This window comes from Prunus persica, chromosome G1 (genome assembly GCF_000346465.2).
Source record: "Prunus persica cultivar Lovell chromosome G1, Prunus_persica_NCBIv2, whole genome shotgun sequence".
Classification (NCBI taxonomy): domain Eukaryota; kingdom Viridiplantae; phylum Streptophyta; class Magnoliopsida; order Rosales; family Rosaceae; genus Prunus; species Prunus persica.
This window is the reverse complement of record NC_034009.1, coordinates 39,317,544-39,344,424: the sequence shown is the minus strand read 5'-3', so window position 1 is coordinate 39,344,424 and position 26,881 is coordinate 39,317,544. Positions and strand designations below refer to the sequence as shown.

The 26,881-nt window shown below is 36.8% G+C and overlaps 6 protein-coding genes across 9 annotated transcripts in view; 2 read left to right on the top strand and 4 right to left on the bottom strand.

The window, feature by feature from the left end:
• Positions 1,510-2,902, bottom strand: LOC18790024. The gene is made up of 2 exons (XM_020562044.1): positions 2,478-2,902; positions 1,510-2,384 (listed from the first exon to the last, which is right to left on the bottom strand). Exons 1-2 carry the CDS (start codon positions 2,625-2,627, stop codon positions 1,668-1,670), a joined length of 867 nt encoding a protein of 288 aa, XP_020417633.1. The 5' UTR covers positions 2,628-2,902; the 3' UTR covers positions 1,510-1,667.
• LOC18791693 (cytochrome c oxidase subunit 5b-2, mitochondrial) lies at positions 2,997-5,612 on the bottom strand. Its single transcript, XM_007223531.2, has 6 exons — positions 5,147-5,612; positions 4,640-4,716; positions 4,474-4,524; positions 3,653-3,722; positions 3,472-3,551; positions 2,997-3,327 (listed from the first exon to the last, which is right to left on the bottom strand). The coding sequence occupies exons 1-6, from the start codon at positions 5,331-5,333 to the stop codon at positions 3,283-3,285; spliced, it is 510 nt and encodes a 169-aa protein (XP_007223593.1). The 5' UTR covers positions 5,334-5,612; the 3' UTR covers positions 2,997-3,282.
• LOC18789511 (peptidyl-prolyl cis-trans isomerase CYP95) lies at positions 6,099-13,623 on the bottom strand. 3 transcript variants are annotated; one of them, XM_007225232.2, is made up of 14 exons: positions 13,548-13,623; positions 12,718-12,863; positions 12,507-12,561; positions 12,166-12,254; positions 11,863-11,887; positions 10,614-10,652; positions 10,130-10,247; positions 9,823-9,950; positions 9,295-9,664; positions 8,764-8,885; positions 8,263-8,470; positions 7,256-8,173; positions 7,070-7,141; positions 6,099-6,769 (listed from the first exon to the last, which is right to left on the bottom strand). In XM_007225232.2, exons 2-14 carry the CDS (start codon positions 12,793-12,795, stop codon positions 6,427-6,429), a joined length of 2,565 nt encoding a protein of 854 aa, XP_007225294.1. In that variant the 5' UTR covers positions 12,796-12,863; positions 13,548-13,623; the 3' UTR covers positions 6,099-6,426. The 3 variants fall into 3 exon arrangements, with proteins under 3 accessions (XP_007225294.1, XP_020417627.1, XP_020417630.1); XM_020562038.1 differs by lacking the exons at positions 12,507-12,561; positions 12,718-12,863; positions 13,548-13,623 and adding an exon at positions 12,008-12,056; XM_020562041.1 differs by lacking the exons at positions 11,863-11,887; positions 12,166-12,254; positions 12,507-12,561; positions 12,718-12,863; positions 13,548-13,623 and adding an exon at positions 10,950-11,082.
• LOC18789470 (tRNA (cytosine(38)-C(5))-methyltransferase) lies at positions 14,976-18,128 on the top strand. The gene is made up of 10 exons (XM_007222991.2): positions 14,976-15,072; positions 15,166-15,276; positions 15,713-15,806; positions 15,885-16,003; positions 16,087-16,209; positions 16,320-16,662; positions 17,008-17,102; positions 17,365-17,430; positions 17,531-17,595; positions 17,753-18,128. Exons 1-10 carry the CDS (start codon positions 14,998-15,000, stop codon positions 17,829-17,831), a joined length of 1,170 nt encoding a protein of 389 aa, XP_007223053.1. The 5' UTR covers positions 14,976-14,997; the 3' UTR covers positions 17,832-18,128.
• LOC18790362 lies at positions 19,080-24,088 on the top strand. Of its 2 annotated transcripts, XR_002272765.1 has the most exons (5): positions 19,080-19,295; positions 19,741-20,165; positions 20,350-21,087; positions 22,179-23,527; positions 23,660-24,088. XR_002272765.1 is itself a non-coding variant. In XM_007222945.2 (4 exons), exons 2-4 carry the CDS (start codon positions 19,764-19,766, stop codon positions 22,224-22,226), a joined length of 1,188 nt encoding a protein of 395 aa, XP_007223007.2. In that variant the 5' UTR covers positions 19,080-19,295; positions 19,741-19,763; the 3' UTR covers positions 22,227-24,088. The 2 variants fall into 2 exon arrangements, 1 of the variants encoding a protein (XP_007223007.2); XM_007222945.2 differs by having other exon boundaries at positions 22,179-24,088.
• LOC18789050 (GTP-binding nuclear protein Ran-3) overlaps positions 25,042-26,881 on the bottom strand; it is a 2,425-nt gene continuing 585 nt past the window's right edge. The window contains exons 3-8 of the mRNA XM_007223891.2: positions 26,878-26,881; positions 26,665-26,782; positions 26,045-26,134; positions 25,704-25,883; positions 25,529-25,606; positions 25,042-25,359 (exon numbers count right to left, since the gene is read on the bottom strand). The exon at positions 26,878-26,881 is cut by the window's right edge and continues 53 nt beyond it. Of these exons, the coding sequence (XP_007223953.1) occupies positions 25,290-25,359; positions 25,529-25,606; positions 25,704-25,883; positions 26,045-26,134; positions 26,665-26,782; positions 26,878-26,881 (540 nt within the window). The 3' untranslated portion in view covers positions 25,042-25,289. The remainder of the gene's footprint in view (positions 25,360-25,528; positions 25,607-25,703; positions 25,884-26,044; positions 26,135-26,664; positions 26,783-26,877) is intronic.

Genomic DNA, 26,881 nt, shown 5'->3' with positions numbered 1-26,881 from the left:
TCACTCCAAAATTTATGTGCCACACCCTAACACTACACAAAATGTGCTCTAGATCAAGCTATGTGGTGAAACTTGTGGATTTAGCACCAATCAAGTTGTGCTTTTATGTTAGAGGATTGGGGTTTTGTTTCTCACGAAAAGCTGTCACTGTGATGTATAATCTTTGGTTTCATTTGAACTCATAATTTGATTTGTTGCTGCTAAACAATGTGTTCTTTTTCTGTCTTAGGTGCCCAACTGCTACATGCAGTTTTGGACATTTGGCGGGTATTCCAACCGCTGTTAACGGTATTTCCAAGGATGCCTTTCAGCCGTTTTGGTCTCTCTCTCCCAATCACAAAGTAGAGCACATCATAGTTAGAGGTGAAAAAAAAAAAATTTAATATTTTTAGTGGAATATTAAACAGAAAGAGGTGATGATCAAAAGGGATCAAAGCAAACATGGAAAGTTTGTCTTTGACAGGAGGACATGGGGAGCTCCAAATGGTTTGTATTTACATAAAAGCATTTGCATGGGACTTTTTTTTTATGACAGCTTAACACCAGAAGACAACCAAGTTTAAATTCTAAAATTCCAAGGCATCAACCATTTTAAGAAAAATAATTTAAAATAAAAAGAGTTAAAAATCGGGGTGGGAATGTATGAAGTAAATCATTCAAGGGTATTGGAAATATCGACAGAAAATTTGAGGGTTTTGGATATTGACAAAGATATCTATATTACGATTATAAAAAATAAAAAATTGGTCAGATATTAAGATAAATATTTGACTTTGATGAAATTTTTGAGTAAAATGCACACCAAAAACGTGTAGAAATGATGGTTCTTAAAAAGTTGAAGATAGATTTGATATTTCATATCATGATTATCTGTCCATATTATGTTTTACTCCTTTTTTTTTCCAGAGGAATTTACTAGTTTTAGTGACTAGAATAATAATTTTATTTTAAAACGAAAATTGGGTTGACCACTTTAGAAGTGTATGGGTGGAATCTATATGATCTGGAGCATCCAGTGTCAGAGTCATTCTCTGTGTCTTTGGAAGATGAATCAGATGTCTGAAGGTGCACCAAACACACGAATAGCTAATTTTGATACACCAAACGTTTTTAGCAATTGGTATTGTATTTGTATGAAGATGATGTATTGACTTTTCTTCACTTTTTGTTTCTTCATGTAGCAATTTTCTGAGTTTTGCTTATATGCACATGAACAGAAAATAGTTGAACTTGAACTTAAGCAGGTCGTCTGTCAGGATTAATTAACATGACATTTCGATTACCTTAATAACACCGTGTGGCGGTATTAGAGTCACGCCTTACTGTTATGATTAGGAACTATGAAGTCCAACCATTTTTTGGTTCTATAATTTTACCTGAACTATTTCTTATTTTCTTCTGGTGTTTCTGGAATTAATCAATATTCTTGATATTTCCTCTATTTTTCACTGTTTTCTAATTATTCTAGATTTAAGTTTGATGCTTTTGCTCCCTGTATAGACTTTTTAGTTTTGGAAGGGGAACTTTTTTAGATTAATGTTTTGAAAGAGAGAGAGAGAGGTCTCTCACATTATCAAGCACCTTCTGTAAAACAAAGTCTGAACAAAGGGACATAACATAAACTCCAAAACTAATAATAGCTGTCTCTCTCTCTCTGCTACCAGTTACTACCACTGCGAAAACATGGGGTTTCCATCCACATAAGAATCCAAGTCAGCATCCATGATCTTCTTCAGCAGCAAAGCCGCCTTCTCTCGAGCTCGAGCCGATCCTCTGACTGAAATATCAGCTATCAAAGTTGAGAAGTCCGGCAGCCTCAACGCATCTCTCACACAGCCCTCACTTTCCTCAAACAGGAGAAGCAGGATTTCAGCTGCACCCTCCTTGCTCAGCATGCACCTCCCCTTCAACACATCTACCATCTTACTCACAATCTGGTCAGTTTTTCTCAGAGCATTCAATCCTTCATCGAACCTTGCAAGAAGGGCTAGAACCAGAAGAGAAGTTCCAGCTAGATCCTCGCCATCGGTGCTCTCCACCACTTGGATAAGAGCTTGAACAGCTCCTTCTCTCACTGCCAGTGTGCAGTTCCCATGGAACCGGACAAGCTCGGCTAGAGAGCTAAGGAGGTGATGAGCAGCAGGACAGCGGGGACCAGCAATGGCCTTGACAAGCAACTGGATGGTACCTGCCACCCCAAACTTGGCCTTGTTCTTGTCAAGCATTGCCAAACTGCAAACCAGAGACGAAGCAACTCTCCCAGACTCTTCTGAGTTCAAGGTGGCAATTATGGAATTCAGGTGGTGAATGGTTTCGATATCTGCAAGAGATTGCTTTAGATCAGGGTTGAGGGAGAGGTTGAAGAGGATGGACAATGAGAGAATCTGAATGATGTCAGAGGAAGATTTTGAGAGGGTAAGTAAAGCAGGGATGGCTCCTTCTGTTAGTGCAAGCAAGTTCCTGTTTAGGGGACTGACCTTGGTGATGGAAACTAGGGTCTGAAGAGCTTTTTGCTCCGCTTCATGAAAGTCTGATGACTGCGCCTCAGAGAGGCACTGCCTGATCACCTCACGAACCCGGGCAGACGACATTGTTTGCAGCACTGGTTTCAGAGTAAGGCTTGGCATGCTTAAAGAGTCTTCAGGGTTGAGGCTTATGCATTCCAACTTACCAAGAAAAATGATTTACCCAAGTTTGAGACTTCAAGACAAAAATGTAGATGATTCCAATGCTTAGTTGAATAGGGTTCTTGGAATATCCTCCAAAATCTTTGGTCTTAGTGGTCCCCATAACAAGCAATTTTGGAGAATTGTATCGAGCTTCACGAGTCCCCAAATACAAAGGACAAAGACAAGCAGCAAATACTAAGCGATCCAATGGGCAATGGCTCTCATCTAATTGGCTGAAAAGAATTTCACATCCAAATTACTCCTCTTTACCCTTCACTTTTTACTGGTATTGCCTTAGAATAGATAAATAGAAAGTAAAAGAAGGTATTACGATCAAAATATAGCCATCAAGTTTTCTTTAAAAAAATGTAGTCATCGATTATTTGATCTTAAGACACAATTCAAAACTATTGGCGACTCAAAAGAATCGAATTCTAATGAACAGACCATGAAACCAAAATTATCACCGACTCGAGCCTCGTCGGGCACAATCTCTCAACTAAGCATCACCGGTAAACAAACAAAAAAGAATTATTGAAGCTACACAGTATAAAGACTGCCTCCTCATCACATTAATCAAAATTTTAGTTTCGCAAGAAACTTGTTTGCAAGATCAATGATGACCATCTGGAGGACCTCCTGGGCCAACCACTTCCAACTGTAACAAAATTTAACATAAATTAGAGAAGTCTATTCATTCAAGTAAGTTTATCCAGTACTAAGATGTTAAAAAGACTTCAAAGTAAAAAATTTCCCATCCCTCAAAGTACATATAAAGAAAGAATAAGGCTCAGTCAGTCACCTTAAAATACTGGGTACAGACAGGGCATTCATGTGGCTTTCCTTTCTCCAGCCAAAACCACACAACATCATGCTCATCTTCTGCAGACATAAATATTCATAAATTACAGTTAGCTCTGTAACTGTGGAATGACTTAGTTGTAAAGGAACGAGAAAAGAAGTAACGAAGTGGAGTACCATACCTCCTCCCTCAATACCAGGGCATCCAACTATTCTTTTGTCATAGTAGGACTTAATTATTGCTGGTGCTTCCTACAAGACAGAAATATAATAGGATTAGTCACATTAGAATGTTGATTGAAGACCACATATTGTCAGTTTAATGGAAGACATGGTGTACACTTTCTTATCCAATGTGAATTTACACGAGGAAATGAGAGGTAGGATGCACGAAGAGGAGTGGTAAGCATATTTTTAATTACTTGACCAAAGAGACGGGGAATCCCCAAATTATTAGGAATTATCAAGATTAGGTATACATTCAAAAGGCTTACATCCCACCTGCTTGAAACAACTTCTAAGATCCAGACGATTAGTCCATTTTTTTCAACTAAATTAGGTGCTCATGGCAAGTGCATCGTGTACAAGGGTGAAATGCAAAATGTGGTGGTAACATTAAACATTTTCCCCTTCTTCATAAATATGATTTTGATTACGCAGAAGGGGGAAAATAAGTTAATTATTGGGGAAATGGAGCTGAAAGAGACGAAGTGCATTGGAGAAGATGTAAACTTATTGTCACCAAAAATAATGTGAAAACTGTGCCACATGCAAGACATACATCTTTGAATATGGAGTGAAAGAAAATTGCTTCTCTGTTTTAAGAAATGCTTCAATTGTATAAAAATTTCCACTCACGGTGTCGTAGAGCACAGTTATCAAACACACTTGTGAATGACGTAGCAAGAACATATTAGAAATTCTTGAAGTTCTTTCCCACTTTACAGATTAACTATAATGAAAGAAATCCAACCAAAAGCATGAGTTAAATTCGAACCACTACCTTGGTACCAAAAGGACCAACTGGATAATTGATTTCAAGAACGTTCCTTCCCTGCATACAAACATATAATGAGATCAAACCACTAAATAGCCTATAATTCAGCAACTCTCATATTCTTAAAACGTAAAAAGAAAAAATAGCAAAAACAACATTAGTAATCATTAACCTCAAGCTCGGCCGCAAGCTCCTCACGCTCGTGACCCGTTGCAATGGGCATGACATCCTCAACCTTCTTCTTCAAAGCTTGATATCACAACATAATCAACACATTATGTATAAAACTTCCAACTCTTCAGATCGCACTGAAGATTAGGGTTTCAATATTAGAAATTCTAAATTTTCTGTTAACGGGCCAGTAGAACCAGGACCCGTTGACCTGTGATTGTACCACAGAGCCAACAGGGGGACCGGCGGCAAGAAATTTTAGATTTTGATTAATAACTTAATCATAATCTTAAGACCCAATTCTACATTTGATTTTCGAAATCCAACAATAACTAATTTTGCCTCGATTCTCCTACATTTTCCCGGTAACCAAACAGACAAGAACAAAAAGTAATACGTGATTAACCCAATCAGGATCAGAACAATAGCAAAAGTTGAACTTGAACACAAAAAGTTGACTATTTTTTCATTTCTAATTCTATGAAAGACAAAGAAAATGGAGACGCACCAGAAGAGGAAGCGCCGGTGGTGTGGGGGGAGGAGGGAGGCGGGGAGCTCGGCAACGGCGTCGAAGAAGGGGAAGACGCTGAAGAGATTAGGAACCGACGGGTGAGATTGAGAGATGAGGATCTGCATGAGGCTGATGCGAGGGCTTGAAGCTGAGCTGAGGAAGAAGATGCCACTCGCCTCCACATTTTCGCAGCGTCTGAGACACAAACAGAAACAATTTGTTACTCTGACTGTCTCTCTCTCTCTCTGCCAATTTTTATGCGAGTGTCGCTGTGAGAGTCAGAGAGCGAGAATTTTGGCTCCTTTTTTTTTATTTTTGACATTTTTTGTTGTATTGGGTCGGGTCAACTATCCTTCGTATCGGGTGAATCTTTTTAATAGGATAATCTCCACTAAGAAAGGTAGTATTTGATTCATTCAAACTAATCATTATGTTTGGAGCTGGTCCTCGTAACTTTTCTCTCTTCCAACAAAAAAATAAAAAAATTTACTCACATTTCCAACTTAAATTAACGTCTCGTTTGGGAATGTTTCTGTAAGAAACATTTTTGTTCATCAAGCTTTTTTTGAAGTACTATTATTAGAAGAACGTCAAAAAATTTATTGAAAATTCAAGTGCTTCTCCTAAACAGGCTTGTAACCCAAAAGCACTTGTAAGTTTTTTATAAACCCTAAACATGCCCTAAAATCATAAACGAAATTGATCATATCATATCGGAATATTTTATAGAAAACCGACAAGGAATTCCATTAATAACTGACCGGTTTGATAAACTACAAGTCATTTGCCCAATACAAACATTTTAGACATTGATTTTGACAAATTCCACTTTTCCAAAGTAGGGGAAATTTGTGAACAATGTTCCATTTTTTTCAGGAGTTCAGACAGAAAACCCCAGGTTAGTGAAATTGACCAGTCAACGACAGCCGAAAGTCAAACACCCACAACGAAACCTGAAACAGCCATTATGTAAAAGACCTTGGAATGTATATCAAATCAAATGATCTCAAATTACAAAAAAACATAGAATTATGACATCTCGCGCAAGCTGCATAATTCTCATGGGTAAATTCCATCTACTACAACAAAACCACATCAACAATTTCGCATGCCTCATATTGACCCACATAATATTCACTTCTCAACATGTATGCTTAAACGTGCCAATTATTGATAATCTACGCTACAGTCGATAACACCGGTAAAAACTACCAATCACTAGGAGCTCCAGGCAAAGCGGGATAAAGCAACCCCCTTTGCTACTACAATATTATCTTTCAACTCGAGTCCGGGGAACCGTCACCATAAGAAACCAGGCCCTTCTTTCCGTCTGGGCTTCCCGACGACGATGATCTAGACCTGGCTTTCCCCGTTCGAATTGGAGACTTGGAGTCTGGAAAGGACCTTGATTCTGATGGGCTCCTGCTTCTAGAAGGAGATCTTCCCCTCTCAACCCGAGGAGAGGCACGTGATCTAGCCACCTCCACTGGAGACCGACTACGGCTCCGAATGGGACTACGACTCCTGATGGGGCTAATGGGGCTACGGCTACGACTATAGTGTCGGCTGCGGTAACGGGGGCTGCGTGATACAGGAGTTCTGCTTCTTCTGCTTCTGTATCTGCAGATAAGTGTTAAAAGAAATCACAGTCAAAGGTTGCATAATCCACCACAAACAGAACAATGAAGGAGAAACACTAGTATATGGCATCAAAAAGTTCCGTGGCCAATTGCCAAGAAGTTGTATTGCACATATGCATTTACCTATTTTGTCATTTTTTTGATCTTGTAAAAGCACCAAACAAGATCTCGACTCTATACAGTTTTACCAACACGCAACTCAACATAAGCAGCCTCATTGTTGAAATCTAGTCAAGTGCAGTACATAAAGCAGAAGCATATATGAGGCAAGATCACATACCTAGGAGGGGTTCTTCTTGGTGGACTTCTATAACGCCTCGGGGAGTACCTGGACCTTCTGTAGCTTGAATATCTAGAAACACAAACGGCCATATACAAAAACAGGGTAGACACTCAATCACCACATGATCCACACTACATAATATGGTAAAAGAGCTTTGCTAAAAAAACAGGGACTTGCAATTACCTATCACGATCACTTCGACCACCACCATAACGATAAGATCTCACAGGAGATAAAGAAGGGGTTCTGTACCTCCGTGCATAAGAGTATCGCTGACTGAAACCCCGCCCTCTCCTAATGCGCTTCGGTGACCCATCAGGTGAAACACTTCTGGACAAGCTCCTCCCCCGATCTGGTGATGGAGGTGACCTTACCCTGCGCACTACTGGGCTAGGGCTCCTTGAATAGCTACGACGGTTATTCCCAGTCGGGGCTCTGAACGGACTGCGGCTAGTGCTTTTCCTAGAAGGAACCCTACCAGAGCTTCTGCTTGCACTCCTTCGAGAAGATCTCACTGGGCTTCTGCTTATGCTTCTTGAATCTCTTACAGGGCTTCTGCTAACTGATTTAAGCAACGATTTTCTAGGTGGACTTCTGCTTATGCTTGAAGCTCTGACAGGACTTCTGCTAATTGATTTATGTGGTGCTTTTCTAGGTGGACTTCTGCTTATGCTTCTTGGAACTTTTACTGGGCTTCTGCTGAATGATTTATGCGATGTTTTCCTTGGTGGGCTCCTGCTTACACTTCGTCTAGGGCGGGATACAGGACTCCTGATGATTCTTTGAGACCGCGCTTTCACTGGACTCCTACCCCTCCGGCCCCTCACTGGACTTCTGCTGAAACCTCTGGCTGGACTTCTGCTGAAACCTCTGGCTGGACTTCTGCTGAAACCTCTGGCTGGGCTTCTACTGCTATCACTTCTAACAGGACTCCTGCTGATGCTCCTGCTCCTTTGAAGGGCCCGAGGAGGGCTTCTACTAACACTTGAACTCCTGCTTTCACTCCGTTTGGGACTTAAGCTTGGGCTCTTAGTCAGACTCCTCCTGGGACTAATACTCATACTCTTACTCATGGCCCTCTTAGGACTCAAGCTTCGGCTCCTGCTCATCAACTTTTAATAAAATACCAGATCTGGAAGAATCGGTAAGCATAAAGAATAACTGAGGTGTGACAAGAATGGAAAGAAGACCTAGATTTTCCTGGGTGATCATCAACTATGTCAGGCTGTCTATCTGCACTTTTGTCATATTTAACACCTGCTCCATGGCCATTGCTCCGCTTCTCTCCATTCTCCTTGGGAGATGCACCTTCTTTCTCAAGCACTTCTGCTTCCTCCCTCTTTTTATGGTGAACTGACGCAGCACCATCGTCCATGGCATTGGGGGATTGGTTTCCAACTGCAGAAATTACAGAAAAGCATGAATATAAGACCCAAATCAATTAGTAAGAGAATGCAAAAACAGTGTCTTGAGTACTCCATGCAGGTGGGCTAGGTAAATGATGAAAAAATCACAGTTCAAGCATCGGTTAGGATCTTAAGGTAAAAAACTGATGGCAGCTTAATCAAATATATTCTGGAAAAATAAAACACAAGAAACTGTTATTGAAAGCACAGCAACAATAATTACCATAATGGAAGCGCCACAATTTAAGAATGCATAATGAAAGCATAAGAAATTAGTTAAAGTACCAGCTTTTTCAGAAGTGTCCTTCTTAGACTTTCGATCCTTCCTTTTGGCATCAAGGCCATCATGTTCATGGTCACTGTCACTTTCAATTTCACTCTCGGTATCCGTAAGACCGTCCGATGCCCTTAAGAACAGAATTAAAAACATCAGATTGTAGACTTAATAAAACATGTACCATGTTTCAAATAGGTGTTCCTATTTAGAAAAATAATATATAACGGTTTTGTTTCACCCAACAAAAATGAATCCACATGACCAACTATGCACTGCCTACCTTCAACTACTCCCTCCCAATGATCCAAAAATGTAAATTAAGACACAGCTCTCTTCCACTGCTAACAACTAAGACACATAACAGGCAACATCAACCAATGTAACAACGCTTTTAACAGCACAGGACAAGGACCAGTGGCCGTACATAAGCAAGTGCTCAAGTGGTAAGTACACAAAAATTGTTTATACAAAAGTCTGAGCAGTCATGGGTGAACCAGAAAAGGGACTTTAGAATTATAAATAAATATTCAGCATACAACCTTCTTGATCTGGTCTTAGATTTCTTATCCCGCCGCCTTCGCTTTCTGTCACGCCGTTTATCCCGCCTTTTTCCACGTTTATGCTTGTCTCTTTTAGAAGATCTCTTTCTTTTCTTACGCCTGTCATCACTTGAAGAACTAGCATCAGTCGATGAGGACACATATGAATCAGAATCACTATCTGGCTCGGACGACTCCGATTCAGAATCAGAGGAACTGTCTGATTCAGATGTTGAATCGTATCTCCTTCTCCTCCTCTTCCTTCTATCTCTAGAAGATTTCTTGTGCTTTCCCTTCCGCCTCACTTCATGACTATTAGCATCTGAAGAAGCATCCTTTCCCACTTTCACTTTACTTATTTTCTTTTTGTCTGCACATACAAACATTCAAATAAAACAATTAAGGATATTAAAACGTATGGTCCTACAGAAAAACTCAGGCTTTTTATAGCCCTTAGATAACAATACTATTTCATATTGCTCATAAATTAGGTAAGATACTCCAAACTAGTTCTTCCATAATCATTACCTTCGTTATGTTCACCACAATTGATGACTTTAACTAATACAGTTGGATTCCCATCTTCATCACCCGCATTTTCAATCTTTTTCAAGACTTCATGCCCCTGAACAAGCTTCCCAAAAACTATATGCTTTCTGAAAAGTGATACACAAACACAACTGTGATTAGACTGAAGAAACCAAAACATCTGATCAAGCTATTGAACTGACTGAGGAAATCAGAAATTACCACCAATTTATGAGACTACAGACTAAACAGGGAACAGTAAGAATTATTTACAAAAAAAATTTAACAAGCAAACAAAAAAGCATACCTGTCAAGATTGTGGTTAGCCGCAAAGGTGATAATGAAATGAGAACCTAAAGAGTCACGAACAGCAACAGGCATAGATAGAACGCCAGGTCCAGAGTGTTTTAGCACAGGCGACTCATCTGAAGCAAAATGTCAACTAATATTTAGTACTACTCAGGAACATTCCCAAAATAAATAATGTTGAATTATTACTTAACTAAACAACAAAACAAACACATACTAACAGAAAGAACTAGGCACATTCATAAACAACCATTTTCTTTAGCAATGAATACAATCCCTACTAAAACAAGCTTGTGACTATGAGACACAATCATAAGTACTTAATACTACCAAACTCACTGGGCAGCAAAATGGCTACATATTTAGACACCAAAGAGTGAAGTCAACATAGTGTATTGATATACACGAGTATATATTTGGGCTTATAGAAAGATTGAAGAGATAGAGAGAAAGTGAAGAAAATGCTATGGTCACACTGTTACCTGGAAACTTCTCACCGTAAATGCTTTCACCAGCTGTACCTGCAGAACAAACATAAAAGACGTAAAACTCAAACTCAAGTCAAGTTGAGGAGGACCTCAAACAACCCTTGGCATCATTAGGCTTAAATGCATAAAATGAGCAGCGTTACCAAAATAATGTTGTCTTTGGTAGTTTTCATGTACTAAACTTTTGCTCATAAAAAATAAAATTTTAAAATTTTAAAAAAGTTGATTTACAGCAATTTTTTTACAATAATAGATTTAAAGCAATGAAGATATCACAACTCATATTGCTATACAGCCCAAGATCCAATTTATGCTTCTAGGTCAGCTCACCAGGGATTGATCCCTATCCCAATCTAGGGACCTTGGGAATCATGGTTGGAAACGATTGTGTTACAGGCTATTCTGGATATCTCCTTCCCACCTAGTTCTATACCACTTCATTTTTAGCTCAAGCAAGACCCTCCTGATTTTCCAAAACCATCATAGTTTCAACCAACATGGACTTATGAATTAAACCCTAAAGCAAAAGTTCAGGAAAATAAGATAAACGGTATTTGCACAAACATAACAGAGCCGTAGTCTTTTACCGCTAACGAGAAAGAAGTAAACTTAAGACCTAATAGACACAATCAGAACTTGATCTTCAATTATTATAACAAAGTCAACACCTTTTGTCAACTCAGAACCCCAAGATGCATAAAACAGCATTGGTATTTTCCAATAAATTTCCTACTCGACAAACATCAATATAATTATCAGCCATGAATATTGGTGTTCAAATCACAATGCGAAAGCCTAAATGAAATTACATTTACCATTTAACAGCATTCATCTAAAACAGACTGCAATCTGCCATCTTATTTTGGTAATTGTACTTTTCTAACACTATTATAAGCATCATTTAAACTAAATAGCATGCTCTTTCATCTACTATCATTGCATGAAAATAAGTTTTACCTGACTGTAATCAACCCTTTATTTCTTATAGAATTTCTTGAAAGTCAGTATTTGTTAACTTAAACCTATATTCATCAACAGTTCTCTATTTTCTACTCATTGCATTTCCAAAGAACTGGTAATCTAATCAAACCCTTTGCTTAAAGAAAAGGAAAATCTAATTGAATGATTTAAGAGTCAGACAATGTGACACATGATTTTGGTCTAGGTTTAATATGCAAGATGATGGAAGAAATGGGACGTTAAACGTAATGACTGCAGAGAAATAAGAAAACATAATACATACCATCTCTTTTGATAAAATCGCCACCCTGCAAAATAAACAAGAGTCATTAATCCCTCTAGGTAAAAAGGAAAAGAGAATGCAGAACTGGTTTGAGCATGACAAAGCTTAGTAAAATTTTGAGGATACACAACTTAGTAAATACAACCTTAAAACTATATCACAAGAAAAGCAGTCGTGACCATCAGCCCTGTATCCTACAGAATAAACAAGGGTAACTGACTAAAAGACAAACCACTGCTAAGGCATGCTCAACCAGAAAACCCTCTATGAAGACAAAACTAAAAGTAAGGCAAGGAGGCATACCTGTGCTATATAACCTTTTATAATGCGATGGAAAAAAGACCCTTTGTAGTGCAATGGTCTTCCACTTTTTGGACCGATTCCCTTTTCCCCTGAGTATTCAACAAAACAATAAGATATCAGAAAACCAAGCTTTCTGGTTATAGTCTGATACAATACTCCCTGAAACTGACTACCTCCACTGGCCACAAAGGGGAAAAAAAAGTGAAATCTTATAATCATTACAAGAAATTGATTAGGTGAGTGTTCATGTCCATATAGGAATTCGTGGGCACAACACAAGTTGGTTATCAAAGACGAATATGTCATTACACGAGCTATATGAAAGTTACAGCATATATTACCTGTACACAGAGCACGGAAATTTTCTGCAGTTTTGGGAGCAACATCAGAGAAAAGCTGCAAAACAATTGCGAAGGAAATATTAAAGGTCAAACTCAAAAGGTAATGCAAGGATAGTCACATAGCAAGAGCAGGAGACAAACAGCAAGAACCACATCATTCATTATGCTGAAAGAAGATATATCCACTAGTTATTTAGTTCACAAACAGTACCTCAAAAACCATTCGTTCAACAGGATCGCCATCGACGGACACATCCATAAAAACCAAGGGGTTCTTCTTCTTTGTCATTTTTTTGTCTTCCAGAAATGAAACTCAAGCTGCTATAACCACTGATATAATGAAGTAATCGTACATCACTGAGGTCATCACCAAAGTCATTAGTAAACTGACAAATAAAAACTAAAAATTGAACTATTACTCAATTACCCAGGCACAATATGCTATGTTCTCCATGTAAATTGGAACTCAAGGTGTCAGTAAAAACGACCAAACTGGACACAGAAATTGTCACAGTTCCAGGCGTAATCCACGACTAAAACCACTTAACACCAGTAAGAATCTAAACATGCAGACATCCATTAAGTTTAACACCAGGAATAATTAGATTAAATATTGTCATGGATCCAGTAGAAGCGCTTAATAAGCGAACCAGATCAAAAAATGTCAAGGTAATCCTTAATCAAACACGTCACTAACACAGTTTTCCTCACCCACACACCCACACACTGTCCAAATACCAAATCAAGCTCCGAAACCTTAAACCCTAGCTAATTTCCCACAAACCCTAAAAACAAATGCATGCGTAAAACTTTATATTTACAGCATCAGGCTAAACTAAACACATATTTTGCTTTATTTCTCAGCGAAATTTACAACTACGAATTCACAGCTACAGCAATAAATTAAAGAAAATTTAAAATAAAATAAAAATAACTACGATACATTTGTATGTACGTAAACATTAGATTTACCCGACTAAATAGAGGGAAAATGAACTGTTATAACTGGAAAAAGAAGCAATGAAACCCTAGAGAGTTCACCTGAGAGACGCTGAGCCACAGAAAAGTGACGACGAGATGAGAGAGTGAGGTCTGTCGAAAAATACCTAAGTGCCGCAACATATATAAGGGGCCTAGCTGCTTCTGCTGGGAGGGAAATTACTAGACTGTCCCTGTTCTTGTTAGTGGGATCTGGACAATATTGTCCTTCGCGCCTGGGTTGTCCCTTTTCATTTTTCCTTTTAAAAATGTTATTTTCCATTTATGAGGGAAACATTTGCATATTGCATTGCATCTTTCTTTGATGAATTTGTATGCGTTGTTTTTTTCTTTCTATTTTTACTTTATCACCCATAAGTTCTTAATGAAAATACTTTTTTTATATAATCGATATTGAAAGATGGAGAATTAAGAGTTCATGTGCGGCATAATGAATGCTCTTGACTACTTAAATTATAAATCACTTGTTTTTAATTAAAATACTTTTTTTTTTTTTTGAAAAGGTTGAATTCATTCCATTATAACATATGCTAGTCTTTGTATCTATTAGGGGTTGAAATAAAATAATTTATCAAGTGTCACCTTGTAAATAAGTGTGTTTATATATATATATATATATATAGATAAGCGGGAGGAGTTTTCTCTCACACACATTGTGAAGATGTGAGAGTTCAAAAATAAGACCATTGAACTAAACCTTATTGGCAATAAATAATTACAATTTATCATAAAACCAATCTCGTTAAAATATATAACAAATTCTTTATGCTCCAAATGTGAACTATAAGAATGGATGTCACAAGTGTGTCAAAGTATGAAAGCTTAACAAGTTACATAATCAATGAATACTTTGAAATTATAATAAACTATGTTAACTCATCTTTTAATACACATACTTTTGTTATACATTTTTGTTGTTCAAGCCAATTTGGTTTAGCCGGGTGGAAAATAACATTGATTTGTAGACTAGTAGTAGTCTTAAGTTCAAACCCTATGACACCTTAGTAGTTTGTGTGTGAGAAACTTTTCTCACCTTATAATTTAAACTATCACTTGTATTAAAATAAAAAACACTTTTATTGTTCGAAATGTTGAATCACTCAACCTTTTAGTGTTTTCTTAATCAATAAAATCATTATCTCATTATCATTTAAATTGAGATTTTTTTTTTCTTTTAAGGGAGAGCATAGACAATATTTAGACTCTTACAATGACATGTGTGAAGGATTACACTAAAATCAATCTTATAATTAAGCTAAACAAATAGTCTAATGAGTTGGGAGCATGAATTAGTCAAATGAGAATTCCATTTAAAGATGCTGGTGGAAAAAAAACCACTTATTTTTCAGAGTTGAGGTCTAAAATTGAAATGTGATGTTTAAAAAGATGGTTAAAAAATCAACCTTGAAAAATGAGAACGAACGGCATGTCGTTTGTGTTCGGAAGCTTATAACGATCAACAGGTCGCTCAACTCAACCAGTCAAGGAGGCAATGGAAAAGGGTTTAGGCAAGCAGGGAGACGAGCCATGGAGGGTCCTCGAGTTCTACAGCGGTATTGGTGGCATGGTAATTAGCAAACCCACATACCCCAAACCCATTTTGCTTCCACTTTTGAAGTCTTTAACGATTTGCTCAAGTTTGTATCTTTGTGATTGTTAGAGGTACTCGCTGATGAAGGCTGGAGTGAATGCCAAAGTTGTGGAAGCATTCGACATCAACGACACAGCTAACGATGTTTACCAGCACAATTTCGGCCACCGTCCCTATCAGGTTCTTTTCTCTTTTGCAGTTCGATTTTTGAGTCCAAATTGAAGCTGTTTTATTTTACAGTATATAGATGTAAGTAAATGTTTGTGTTGTTTGTTTGACCACTGAAGGATCAAAAGTTTGTATATTTATGGTTACCCAATTTATATTTCTTGCATTTATTCTCTTAGATGCTCAAAGTTTGGAGTTTTTGAGGTTTTTGGTCTTTGTCTTCCAACTTGCTCTATATTGGGTCAGTTTGGATTTAAACCATTTGTTCAAAAATGTCCTGACTAGTGACTACCTGTAGTCATGCGTCCAATATTGGGGTTCAAAGCTGCTTTTGCCTTCCCATTATTGATGTTTGGATTTTCAGCTTCTTAGACAGGGTATTTAGTAGAACTACCTGAATTCACCTTGTACCAACAAATTAAATAAATTAATATTTGTGTCCGTGTAGGGTAATATCCAGAGCCTTACTGCTGCCGATCTCGACAGGTATGGAGCGGATGCATGGCTTCTTTCTCCTCCTTGTCAACCTTACACACGACAAGGTTAGTTTATCATCATTGTCCTATTTACTGATATATGACATTAATTTGCATAGATTTTCACTAGCTACTTATGGATAGGTCTCCAAAAGCAATCTGGTGATGCTCGGGCTTTTTCATTTCTCAACATTCTTGAGTTGATACCACACACTTCGCAACCTCCAATAATGTTATTTGTGGAAAATGTTGTTGGATTTGAGGTCTATTCCTGGAAGTTTAAGCTTAATTATAGGTAAAACTATTGATTTGTTTTTATTTGATTTCCTTTTTTTCCTGGTTGCAGACGTCTGATACGCATACGAAAATGATAGAGATATTGGGAAGAACTAATTTTATTACGCAGGAGTTCATTTTAAGTCCGTTACAGTTTGGTGTGCCATATTCCAGGCCACGCTATTTTTGCCTGGTAGTCTCCTCTCTCTCTGGTTCCTACTCATTCAGATAATCTGGGAGCTCTTGTGCTCTTCTTCTTTCCAAGAGTTTTAATCTATAAATATATATTCATTTATCCTGCAGGCAAAGAGGAAACCTTCAACCTTTCAGAGTCAACTTTTCAATAATCAGCTTCTTCAGTCCCCAGGGCCATTATTTAGGCATACAAATACTGTGGAGACACTGTTCTGTGAACTTGATGAACCACAAGAGAGCTGGGATAGGTTGCTTGAATCTTGTGAGTCTATAGAAAGCTTCCTTGAATTCAAGAATTGCAGTGACCAATCAGAGTCCAATTTTGTGGACACCACTACTGTATCTACAGATAGTGATGAAGTTTTGGATGAAGGGAATGAATATTGTAGCGGTGGCCTAGATCAGTACGCTGTTCCATTGAGCTTGATAGAGAGGTGGGGAAGTGCCATGGGTATCCTTTTTTCTTTTATTACTGTCCATTATTGATTGTAAATATAAATTCTTAACAGAAATATCCTAGGTCTGGAATCCACGGAAACTCCCTAAGAGTGGAAACGCTGAAATGTTATTGAAAATGGATGCTTATGCAATAAGGAAAATGTCCTATTCCTCCTACAGTACAAAAGTTAGACAGAAAATAAGTCCTGTTCTGCTAGAATTTAAGGAAGAAAAAAGAAGGATCCTTGCCTTACACCATCATTTATGCTATTTTTATTGAATAACTCTCTCTCTCTCTCTCTCTCTCTCTCTCTCTCTCTCTCTCTCTCTCTCTCAGAGGATCCTTAACACGACTCAGATATTGTCTATCCTGATTCAAAGCGATGCTGTTGTTTTACAAAAAGTTATTATCGATATGTGAAGGGTACAGGCTCCCTTTTAGCAACTCTGCAGGTAAATTATCAATTTAGACATGAAAAAAGTTACATTCACTGCCTGAAATTGGGATTTTGAGTCAAATATAAAAAGATGACAGATTTGATTAGTATAAATCACATGTTAGATTGTTGATACTTAAGCACTCAGGTGCACTTATTAGATTGGACCACCATCTCAAGTTCTTGTGCTCCACAGTTCAATTCCTGGTTATACCATGAATCAATATCCATTGAATTTTTTGCTGATTGACATTTACAAAATTGTGAAATATATGCAGCCAAATAACGAGGATAAAGCATCTTCACTGAAGGAGCAGTGCCTTAGATACTTTACTCCTAGGGAGGTATGCTGATTTCTTTTACATAGCTTCTTTAGTTTTCTCCTCTATTCTTGGTTTCATGTTTTTAATCTGTTAATTTATAATTTTTCTTTAACCGACTTAGGTTGCTAATTTGCATTCTCTCCCAGAAGATTTTCAGTTTCCACAGCAAATAAGCCTTCGGCAACGGTATGTCATTATTTTATCTAATGCTTCAACATTACTGTGCCTTTTATTTGATGAAATTTATTCGGCATGTCAATTGGCATATTACAGTTGAGCATAACAGTGGTTGTTAAGCACGGCTTATGTTTGTACTTTGTTGTCCGTTTCTTTTATGTTGCAGTTATGCATTGCTGGGGAACAGTTTGAGCATAGCAGTGGTTGCTCCTTTACTGCAATATTTATTTTCCGAATCATCATGATTATTCAAAGACACTCCAATGTAACAGATGCAGATCTCACCTACAGCATTACGTTCAGATCACTATTTAGATCAACCAAGAAGCTTGAACTTCTCACGCCAGAACTTGATATCTCTGCTGCTTGTAACATGTAACTTGATATGCTTTCATTTTAAAATGTAACCAAGGGGAGATTATAACATGTAACCTGATATGCTTACATTGTTCAGTATGATTGATATTCGGTTTTTTGGGCACAAATGCCCACTCCCTATGTGGAAGTTATTCAATGAAAAGATAAAGAATGATAGAGAGAAAGTGGAGTTGTCTAAAAGTGCTACCATAACCAATGATTTTAAACAAATTATCAAAATTAATTTATAGCAGATGTATAGTTGCTTTTTCACCTAAAATTATTGACAACAAGACCTTTCACTTGAACCATGTGTTTTATGAAGCTAATTACGCAGCATATGTGCTGGTGAATGGGTTATAATGTTGTCAATGTCATCTTGGACTTCTAATTTTTCCTTTTTCAATTGTTTTCATCATCTGTATGACTAAATCTGGATGTCTTAGTTGTCGTTTTTAGTTATAGAGAAAGAAAATAAAAGTAATGCTACGAACAGTCTCTCAAGCGCGTGAGAATTCTATAATGATTTGTTTATTGCACCAAGCGCTCGAACATGGACAATTTTTAAAAAATTTAAAACCTTTTTTTCCTGCTAATTACACTAGCACTCTCTAATTGATAACTGAAACATAAAACTCTTTTTACAGCTTTTAATTTTAATTATGAAAAGCATGCATAACCTTCATTTCAAAAACATGCATGATCTTCTTTTTTAACATGCATGATCTTCATTTCAAACAAATTTATACTTTCATTTTTAAAATCAAATATATAGTTTTTTATCCTTAAAAAAAATTATTTAGAATAGATGCTTTATTAAAACCTTGTTGGATACGGTCTCTTTTTCTTTTTCCTAATGCAATACTACTTTATAATTTGTATCACAAACTTGTCCACCAAGTTCTTTGAAATTTTTTTTTTACAAAAAGGAAAACCTTTGGACAATGTCTTTTTTACATTTAAAGTCGACAGTTTTTTTTTTGGTCGAAGTAAAGTTAACATTTTAAGAAGAAAAATTAAATCTGGTAGGAAATAAATAATAAATCTCCTAAAGTTAGGTGTTAACTCAAGGGTATGCGCATTACGCACTCTGCGTTCTGGTTGAGATAAACTTCAAACCGACGCCAAAAAGAAAAACAAATACCAAAATATAAATTCATAAACAATTTATATATTTTTTTCATTCTCACAAACCGGCAAAGGGCGAACCCTAACTTTCCAATTTTCCTCCCAATTCAGAGCTCGCAATTCTCAAGCATACAGACTCGAAATCTCTAATTGAAGCAGAAACGCAAAGAATCGAGAACAAATTTCTTTAAACAGTGATCGAATTCTGCAAAATCTCAATCAAGGTTGGTCAAATCTGTTCCAATTTTTGATTTCTAGGGTTTCGAATTTACGTTCTCAATGCTTTGTTTTTTTTACTTTTATGTAAAATTGGATACGTTTTGATTATCTCGTCAAAGGATTTGGTGTTGTTTGCGTGCCCCAGAACTCCAAGTCCTAATTTTTATTAAAGATTTGGGGTTTTTTTATTATATTGGTTCAGTTTGATACCCTGGGCTATAGATTGAGTCTTTTCTTTTCTTTTCTTTTTGTTTTGTTTTGTTTGATGTCAGTTAACATACTATGGTTTTGTAAACTATTTCACTTTCATCTGGAAGAGATTGTCCCTTTCTAAGTTTACTATTTTTTAGTTAACATGTGTATCTGTTGATTTATCATAATATCGTTATTATTGATTTTCCGGAACTCTTAGGCTCTGTTTCTGATCCAAAAATTGATTTCTTGTTACAGGTTTAGTGATATTAATAGCCATCATGAGATTCAAGAAAGGAAATAAAGTGGAGATACTTAGCCAAAAGGAGGTGCCTTCAGTAGCATGGCGTTGCGCTGAGATTATCTCAGGTAATGGGCACACCTACAGTGTTAAGTATGATCGGTCTCCTGGTAAGGATAGTCAAGCAGTTGTGGAGAGAGTTCCAAGGAAGGATATTAGGCCTTGCCCTCCACCTGTTCAAAGTGCGGAGATTTTGGCAGTTGGTGATGTTGCTGAGGTGTTCGATGCTGGTTTCTGGAAAATGGCTAAGGTGTTGAAGGTTTTGGATGAAAATTATTACTTGACTAGGCTACTTGGATCTTCTGAGGAGTTTAGAGTGCACAAACATAGGATCCGGGTGCGCCAATTTTGGAAAGATGACAAATGGGTTGTGATCGGAAAGGTAAACTTCTATCTGGTTCATCTTGGTTTTCTGTATTTTATCATTTTTTTGTGCTAGTTGAATTTATTGATATCATTTTTGTTTTGAAATTTCGTATCTATTAAGGAACATCGAGTGTCTGAATTTGTTTTCTGTGGAACTTGTCTGTTTGCTTACTAATTTTCTTTTTCGTTCCTTTTGACAGGGTTCTGATAATCGTATTAGCTCGCAAGTCCCACAATTGAATGCAAGAATAAAGCTACCAGCTGTGAATGATTGTGTACCTCCACTGGACATCATCAGTTATCAGGATTCCCATAATGTCTCATCGAGATCATTGAAGAGAGCTTCTCCATATTGCTCATTTTATATTGATGGATATTCACGAAAGAGGAGAGCAATTGAGAAGGGGTGTGAGAGCCAACACTTTTTTTCTGGGTCCCCATCTTCCTTTCTCAAAAAGGTAGATGCTGTTGCTTACCCACGAGAAAATCTGGGTGAAAAATATGTGCAGGCTTCCTTTATTAATCGTACAACTGGATGTTTTGAAAAGGAGAGGGAAGAGTTAAATGGTGCTATTTCTCTTTCTGTTGAAAGAAGTTCAGAACTTGATGATTGTGATAGTGATGCATGCTCTGTGGGTAGTTGTAGTGTTATTAGTAGCAATTCAAATAAGTTTTCGAGTCATAATTTAGCAGGTACTAGTCAAGATTCAGATACCCTTTCTAGTGATGCAGATTCTTTTTGTGGAGATGCGCAAGAAAAATTTTCCGTTCCTCTGGAAGAGGATGTACCAGCAGGAATCCATAGGTTAGAGTTGAATGCTTATCACAGTACTCTGGTGGCAATGCATGCTTCTGGATCCTTAACTTGGGAACAAGAAGCGTTATTGACAAATCTCCGTATTTCACTGCACATTTCAAACGATGAGCATTTGATTGAAGTAAGGAACTTAATTTCTGCAGGAACAAACCTTCATCTTAGATAACTTTTAATCTTTTGGATATTGAATACTTGGGTTTATTGCCTTTAGTACATTGTAAGAATCAGAGGATAAATAGTTACGATTTGTTGTGCTTATCTTGATTGTTCAATCTGTACTGATTAAACATGACAAATTTGTACTAAAGAAGTTATGTACTTTATTTGATAGAGAATTGAATATTTCCAGGTTCACCATGCTGCTGTCTTTTCATCTGTTCTTAATAATGTCTCTTCACCAGTTTTTTCTCCATTGTAAGAAGCAGAGGATGTGTTGTTACATTTTTTGAGCTCATTTTAGTTGTCCATGTGCAGTGATCTAAGTATGAAAATTTTGTATGTAGAAAACTATGCACTTTACCTTCTAAAGATGTGAATATTTCCAGGTTCACCATGGTGCTGTCCTTTCAGCTGTTGTAATATATTTTACCATTTTTTTCCTTTTGGAAGGCTTCTTGTTTGTAGCTCTTTTTCGGTGGAAGAATTTTGATTTCTTTTCAGTATTTAGTGAGTATTAAACCAGAGAGAACTTGCACATATCCAGGATCTAGTCTCTTGGAGCCCAGTTACACTTGTTTACCTCTGTATCAGGCAATGACAGGATGAGCATTTGTTGCCCTATGGTGTTGCTTAATTTTTAAGGATTTCTCTGTCTGAACTCTAGATTTTTGATAGGGTGAAATGAAAAACCAAGTTTCTGATCCGGGAATAAGGATCATCATATTCTTACCACCGATGCATGTACTGCTAGCTAATCCATAATGATCCATTTTTATGTTCTTTTATTAATGATTGGTTGATTGAAATGGTATCAATGTGTATGTGGAAGATTTGTTGGTTTTTTTACTGCATAACACATGGAATATGGCGTAGTTGTTGAGATGCCATTGTGCTTATGCCTTCTCACTACTATTTCTGTTTAATTCCAACCCACTCTTTTTCAATAAGCATATCTTTGGATTTACATTAAAATAGTTTGGTTTCGTTGTTACCATGTGAATGCATACAGAGTACCATCTCATGAATCTTATTGATGAATCCCTGCACTTTCAGGGCCAAGGTTGGAGCCTTGCTTGCCTTGCCTTGCTTCCAAAGGCTTAGATGATGCTGAGGTTTGTCATCTTGGTGTATACAATGGAACTATTTATTTCGAATTTTCTTCGTATATGACAATATGCCGCCAGAAAATGGTACAATTATTTTCTCTGATTCTTTGATGTGATTCATTTTGGGTCTGCTGGGAACTGTGGACACATCTTCTACCAAAGCAGAACGTGAACTTTGAAAAGGTTCCCAGTTTGCTTGATGCAGTTTACCTAATTCTTTGCTGATGATATATCTCTTTATTGTCTATTAACTTTGCATTTTTTTTTAATACTTCTATAATATATTAGGTATTATATTCTTTAGATTATAACTTATGCAAATTAAGTACCATTTCCTTGTATTCTTTTAATTCAGAAAGCCCAGAAAATCGAAGTTTCCAGTATCTTCTTTGATCTTATAGAAAATTGTAGTGTTTATATGATCCGTATCATCTGTTTATTTGAGACTCTTTATTTGTGAGTACCTTGTGCATTACTTGAATTTAAATGGCTTTAAAGTTCATACAAACTATTTGGCATGCATTTGTTTCATTATGCTACAGTTTGGACTTCAAAACTGGACCATTTATAGTTGTTTGTGTTTATATTTGATTTATGTACGCCAATGGTATAATGTTCTTTTATTTAAAACAATAATCTGGAAGACTTAATTTAAGTTTCTGATCTTTGAAATTATCACATTTGAAAGTGAAAACAATAAAAGTGGACCGTTGGCTGCGAGAGGTAATTTGCATAACTAGAGAGAAGTCAAAGGAAAAATAAATAAACAAATCATTGTACAAAGAAAGTAGAAAAAATCTCTAAATGCAATACATTCGAAGTCTTACATTTGCAAGTAGAACCTTTTTTCCCTGTTGATAACATGGAGATATGGTTGTGGAAGGTAACTTATCCAAACTACTTTGTGATGTCTAACACAGGACACACGTAAACTACTGTGACTATGAACTTTACAATTGATTTAGGATTTGTGTGAGTGATTAAAGAAATTTGTAGTTATCTCATTATAAAAGTATCCTGGTGAATTGAATAGAACTAGTAGCACTATGCACTGTTCAAGGAATAAAGCAATTTGTAATTATCTCATCAATGAATTGTTTGGAAATTGTCAAGGAATTTCACATGTTATTAGTTGATGATAATAGACTATAAGGTCAACAGTGCTCCGTGGCAAAAGAGCCTGTCAATTGACAAACACTGGTGTGGCTAAAGTGATTGCCGGCTTTGCAGCTCAGACAAAAGGATCAGTTCAAATTGGCTAAGTATTTGCCCTACTTAATATAATTTTTTGACAAGGTATGTACAACAATTCTTTGAATGTAATTCTCAATCCTCAGCGAAGTTAACAAAATAATGTTATATAAAGCTCAATTTTGAAGGATTGGTTTGTACATACATGCTTTGTGTATCCCATTGGTATTTTGGCAGATGTTTACGGATTGAGTAATGACAGAGGAGGCTGACAAAAGTTTCACTTGGGATACCATTTAATGCAACAATCTACTGTGTAGATTCTTTTAAATGGACTAGATCTGGATTCTTCAAGGAATTCTCAAGGAAGGCCAGTTGAACTTTCTTTTGCAGTTATATCTATGAACACGGTATCTTCGACGCGAGGTCTTCCTTTGGAAATTGTCTGAAATGGTTGTTAGAGTTGGGACTAGAAAAATGCTGTTGCAGATCTTCAGTCCTTTTCTGCCCCATTCTTGTAATATTGAATTGTGAGATACATGCATCAATGTGTTGAGCAGTATATATTTTTTATTTGGATAATGAGAGCTTGCAATTGTTTATTGGAAATACGATCATTAATGTTATCCATTTGTTTGAAATTAGTATATACGAAAGTTTCAAATAGCATACGAATTTTTGCGTATTCTATATTGACATAATTTGGACCGTTGATTCATTCCAATCTGTGGTCAGATTTATAACGTGGTAACATGCCATGCTCATTAAATTTTGACATTTTTTTTAACGGTTGATTGAATAATTTTCTTTTTTTATTAAACCAAGACTTTGTATGGCCAAAACGATGAAAGGGGCAAAGAGATAACAAACATGGGTGAGTTTGAATTTCAATTGCCGAATGAAAAAGAAATAACAGACGGTGGTTTTATTCATGTCTTCGACCGAAAAGATTATCAATCATTTTCGAGTCATCTTTAACCCAATTGTCCATGTAACTAACCATTTTGGGGTTTTTCTTCTTATAAGAGCATCTCTAGTGGGGTTGTATTGTATAATGAAGTGTATGTTAAATATACATCATTTGTGATCGAAATCACCTGCAATGTGGAGGTGTAAACGATTGTAAATTTGCATCACAACTGCAAATTTAAATGCACATGTACATCCTTTTTTATACATCTTTAGATTTACATTTTCCCTATTGGAGAAAAAACTACATTTACAACCTCCGAAAGTGTAAATGGGATGTAAAAGTAGTTTCACACCCTTGAAAATACATCCCCCACTATGGATGCTCTAAATGCTGGCAAAAGACCTAAAACCCTCAGAATAGAATATAATTTACTAGTTAAGCTATGACTAAAACGGCAAAGAGTTTGACTATGTTTTTTACTTTGTCTAAGTCTGGAAGAGGGAGGGGGTGTCATCGAGTTTCGAACCTAGGATAACTAATCGTTACCACTAAACAAAGTACCCATTGGAAAACAAAATGTATGTTTGGGAGCAGTTTTTATTGAAAACCTTGGAATCATGGGGTCTGCGCGTTTGTAATGACAATTGATGCTTCTTTCTTTCCTTTCTCTTTCATATCGATGAAATGTTAGTTTTTATTCGCATTAGTCTAGTGTAAGTCAGCACCGTCGAGAATTGGCATTCAATATACGGGTTAAAATGTAAATCCCACATAAGACCTACTAACAAGGGATGTCTCTAGGCTCTTCACATGTACCCATGGCAACAACCAACCCTAATGTCTAAAGGAGAAAACCAGAGAAAGATTGTAAAGTCATAAATTTCTTGACAACCGAAACCCACATCACCGATCGCATCAAACAGCCTAAACAAAATCCAGAAACATAGAAACGCACTACTCAAACAGATCATCATCGTCATCTGGAAGTGGTTGTGCAGCTGCCTGTGCCAATTCTTGTTCATGCCTGAAAAACACCATAACAGTCGATTGGTAATCAAGAACTCAGAATAATTAGCACAAACAAGAACACCAAACAGTGCTAACCATTGCTCATTATGATTCCTTCTTAATATATAGGTTGAACATGAGAAAAAAATATATTAAGAAATTATCAAAGTGGACCTATCACTTACTTTGCTTGGACAGCCATGTCAATCTGAACTTCTGGAGGAGCAAGAGCAGGTGATTCAACAAAACGCAGCTCAGTCTCTCTGCAGAGACCAATAGACCGTTAAAATTCACAGCATGAGAGAGTTAACAGAGCCAAGAGAACAATGATTTACTGCAATAAAGTGATCAAGAACTTACCCTGCAAGCTTTCTGGCAAGATACAAGAAAGGTTTCTCAAAGTTGTAGTTGCTCTTTGCAGAAATTTCGTAGTACTGGAGATTTTTCTTCCTGTGAAAGGTAACCTGCTTTGCTTTTACCTGCCTATTTTTCACATCCACCTTGTTTCCGCACAGAACAATGGGAATGTTCTCACACACCCTAGAAGCCGATAGGAATGCCATGTTAGAAGAAATTCGAGTTAGGAAAACTGGAAAGGGGGAACCACATTAGGAAATAGAAAAAAAGGTAGAAGACCAACATCACTGTCGATACAGAATATTAAAAAATAGAAAAAAAATTATATATCTCATGTAACTCACCTGCAGAGATCACGGTGCCATGTGGGGACATTTTTGTATGTCAAACGAGCAGTAACATCAAACATGATGATTGCACACTGCCCATGAATACTGAAAATCAAGAAAAGAAACAGATCATGAAGTGTCAAACAGGGAAAGAACCGAGATGCAATGATACAGTCCATCAAACAGTATCAGCACGAAGAATAGACCTGAGCCTGTTCAAACAGGGCGAAAACGGAGATGCAATGACACAAGGGAATGATACACAAACAAAGGACACAAAACCCTTAATTTTACAGTTTGTACAAAAAAACCAAACAAAACGTTCCTAGATAATAAGACCTGGCTTTGTATTCAAGCTTCTTAGTAACTGGCTAACCCAGAACATGCTGTTTTAATTAAAACAAGTTAGAAATAAGAAGAACAAACCCAAAATAAAATAAGAATAAAAAAATATGATGACTTAGGCATAATCAAACCATTCCCATCATGACATTCCAAATATAATAATCACAGGTACCAACAAAACAAACAACACTACAAATGGCCACAATGTCACAAGGGCACAATAAATATAGATTACAGTAAAACATGAGTGGGGTTCAATTAAAATAGGCGTTTGTGATAAGTGGACATACTAATAACCATCTCTGAGTCCACCAAACTTCTCCTGACCAGCGGTGTCCCAACAGTAGAACCTGATCTTCCCACAGTTTGTGAAGAAGTCCAACGGATGAACTTCAACACCAATAGTTGCTGCAATTTCAAAAAAAAAAAACAATCACGAAAATTAACAACGAAATTTCACACACAGAGGCACACAGATATATAAACATAATTGAACTCCTTACGTTC

Coding starts and splice junctions, on each gene's coding strand:
- LOC18790024 (XM_020562044.1), bottom strand. CDS start 2,627: ATGCCAAGCCTTACTCTGAAACCAGTGCTGCAAACAATGTCGTCTGCC. Junction 2,385..2,477: donor CCCTAGTTTCCATCACCAAG/GTCAGTCCCCTA, acceptor GACATCATTCAG/ATTCTCTCATTGTCCATCCT.
- LOC18791693 (XM_007223531.2), bottom strand. CDS start 5,333: ATGTGGAGGCGAGTGGCATCTTCTTCCTCAGCTCAGCTTCAAGCCCTC. Junction 3,723..4,473: donor TTGGTCCTTTTGGTACCAAG/GTAGTGGTTCGA, acceptor TCTGTCTTGTAG/GAAGCACCAGCAATAATTAA. Junction 3,328..3,471: donor TCTGTACCCAGTATTTTAAG/GTGACTGACTGA, acceptor ATTTTGTTACAG/TTGGAAGTGGTTGGCCCAGG.
- LOC18789511 (XM_007225232.2), bottom strand. CDS start 12,795: ATGACAAAGAAGAAGAACCCCTTGGTTTTTATGGATGTGTCCGTCGAT. Junction 12,562..12,717: donor TTGAACGAATGGTTTTTGAG/GTACTGTTTGTG, acceptor ATTGTTTTGCAG/CTTTTCTCTGATGTTGCTCC. Junction 6,770..7,069: donor CCAAGAAGAACCCCTCCTAG/GTATGTGATCTT, acceptor ACTTATCTGCAG/ATACAGAAGCAGAAGAAGCA.
- LOC18789470 (XM_007222991.2), top strand. CDS start 14,998: ATGGAAAAGGGTTTAGGCAAGCAGGGAGACGAGCCATGGAGGGTCCTC. Junction 15,073..15,165: donor ACAGCGGTATTGGTGGCATG/GTAATTAGCAAA, acceptor TGTGATTGTTAG/AGGTACTCGCTGATGAAGGC. Junction 16,663..17,007: donor GAGGTGGGGAAGTGCCATGG/GTATCCTTTTTT, acceptor AACACGACTCAG/ATATTGTCTATCCTGATTCA.
- LOC18790362 (XM_007222945.2), top strand. CDS start 19,764: ATGAGATTCAAGAAAGGAAATAAAGTGGAGATACTTAGCCAAAAGGAG. Junction 20,166..20,349: donor AATGGGTTGTGATCGGAAAG/GTAAACTTCTAT, acceptor TCCTTTTGACAG/GGTTCTGATAATCGTATTAG. Junction 21,088..22,178: donor ACGATGAGCATTTGATTGAA/GTAAGGAACTTA, acceptor CTGCACTTTCAG/GGCCAAGGTTGGAGCCTTGC.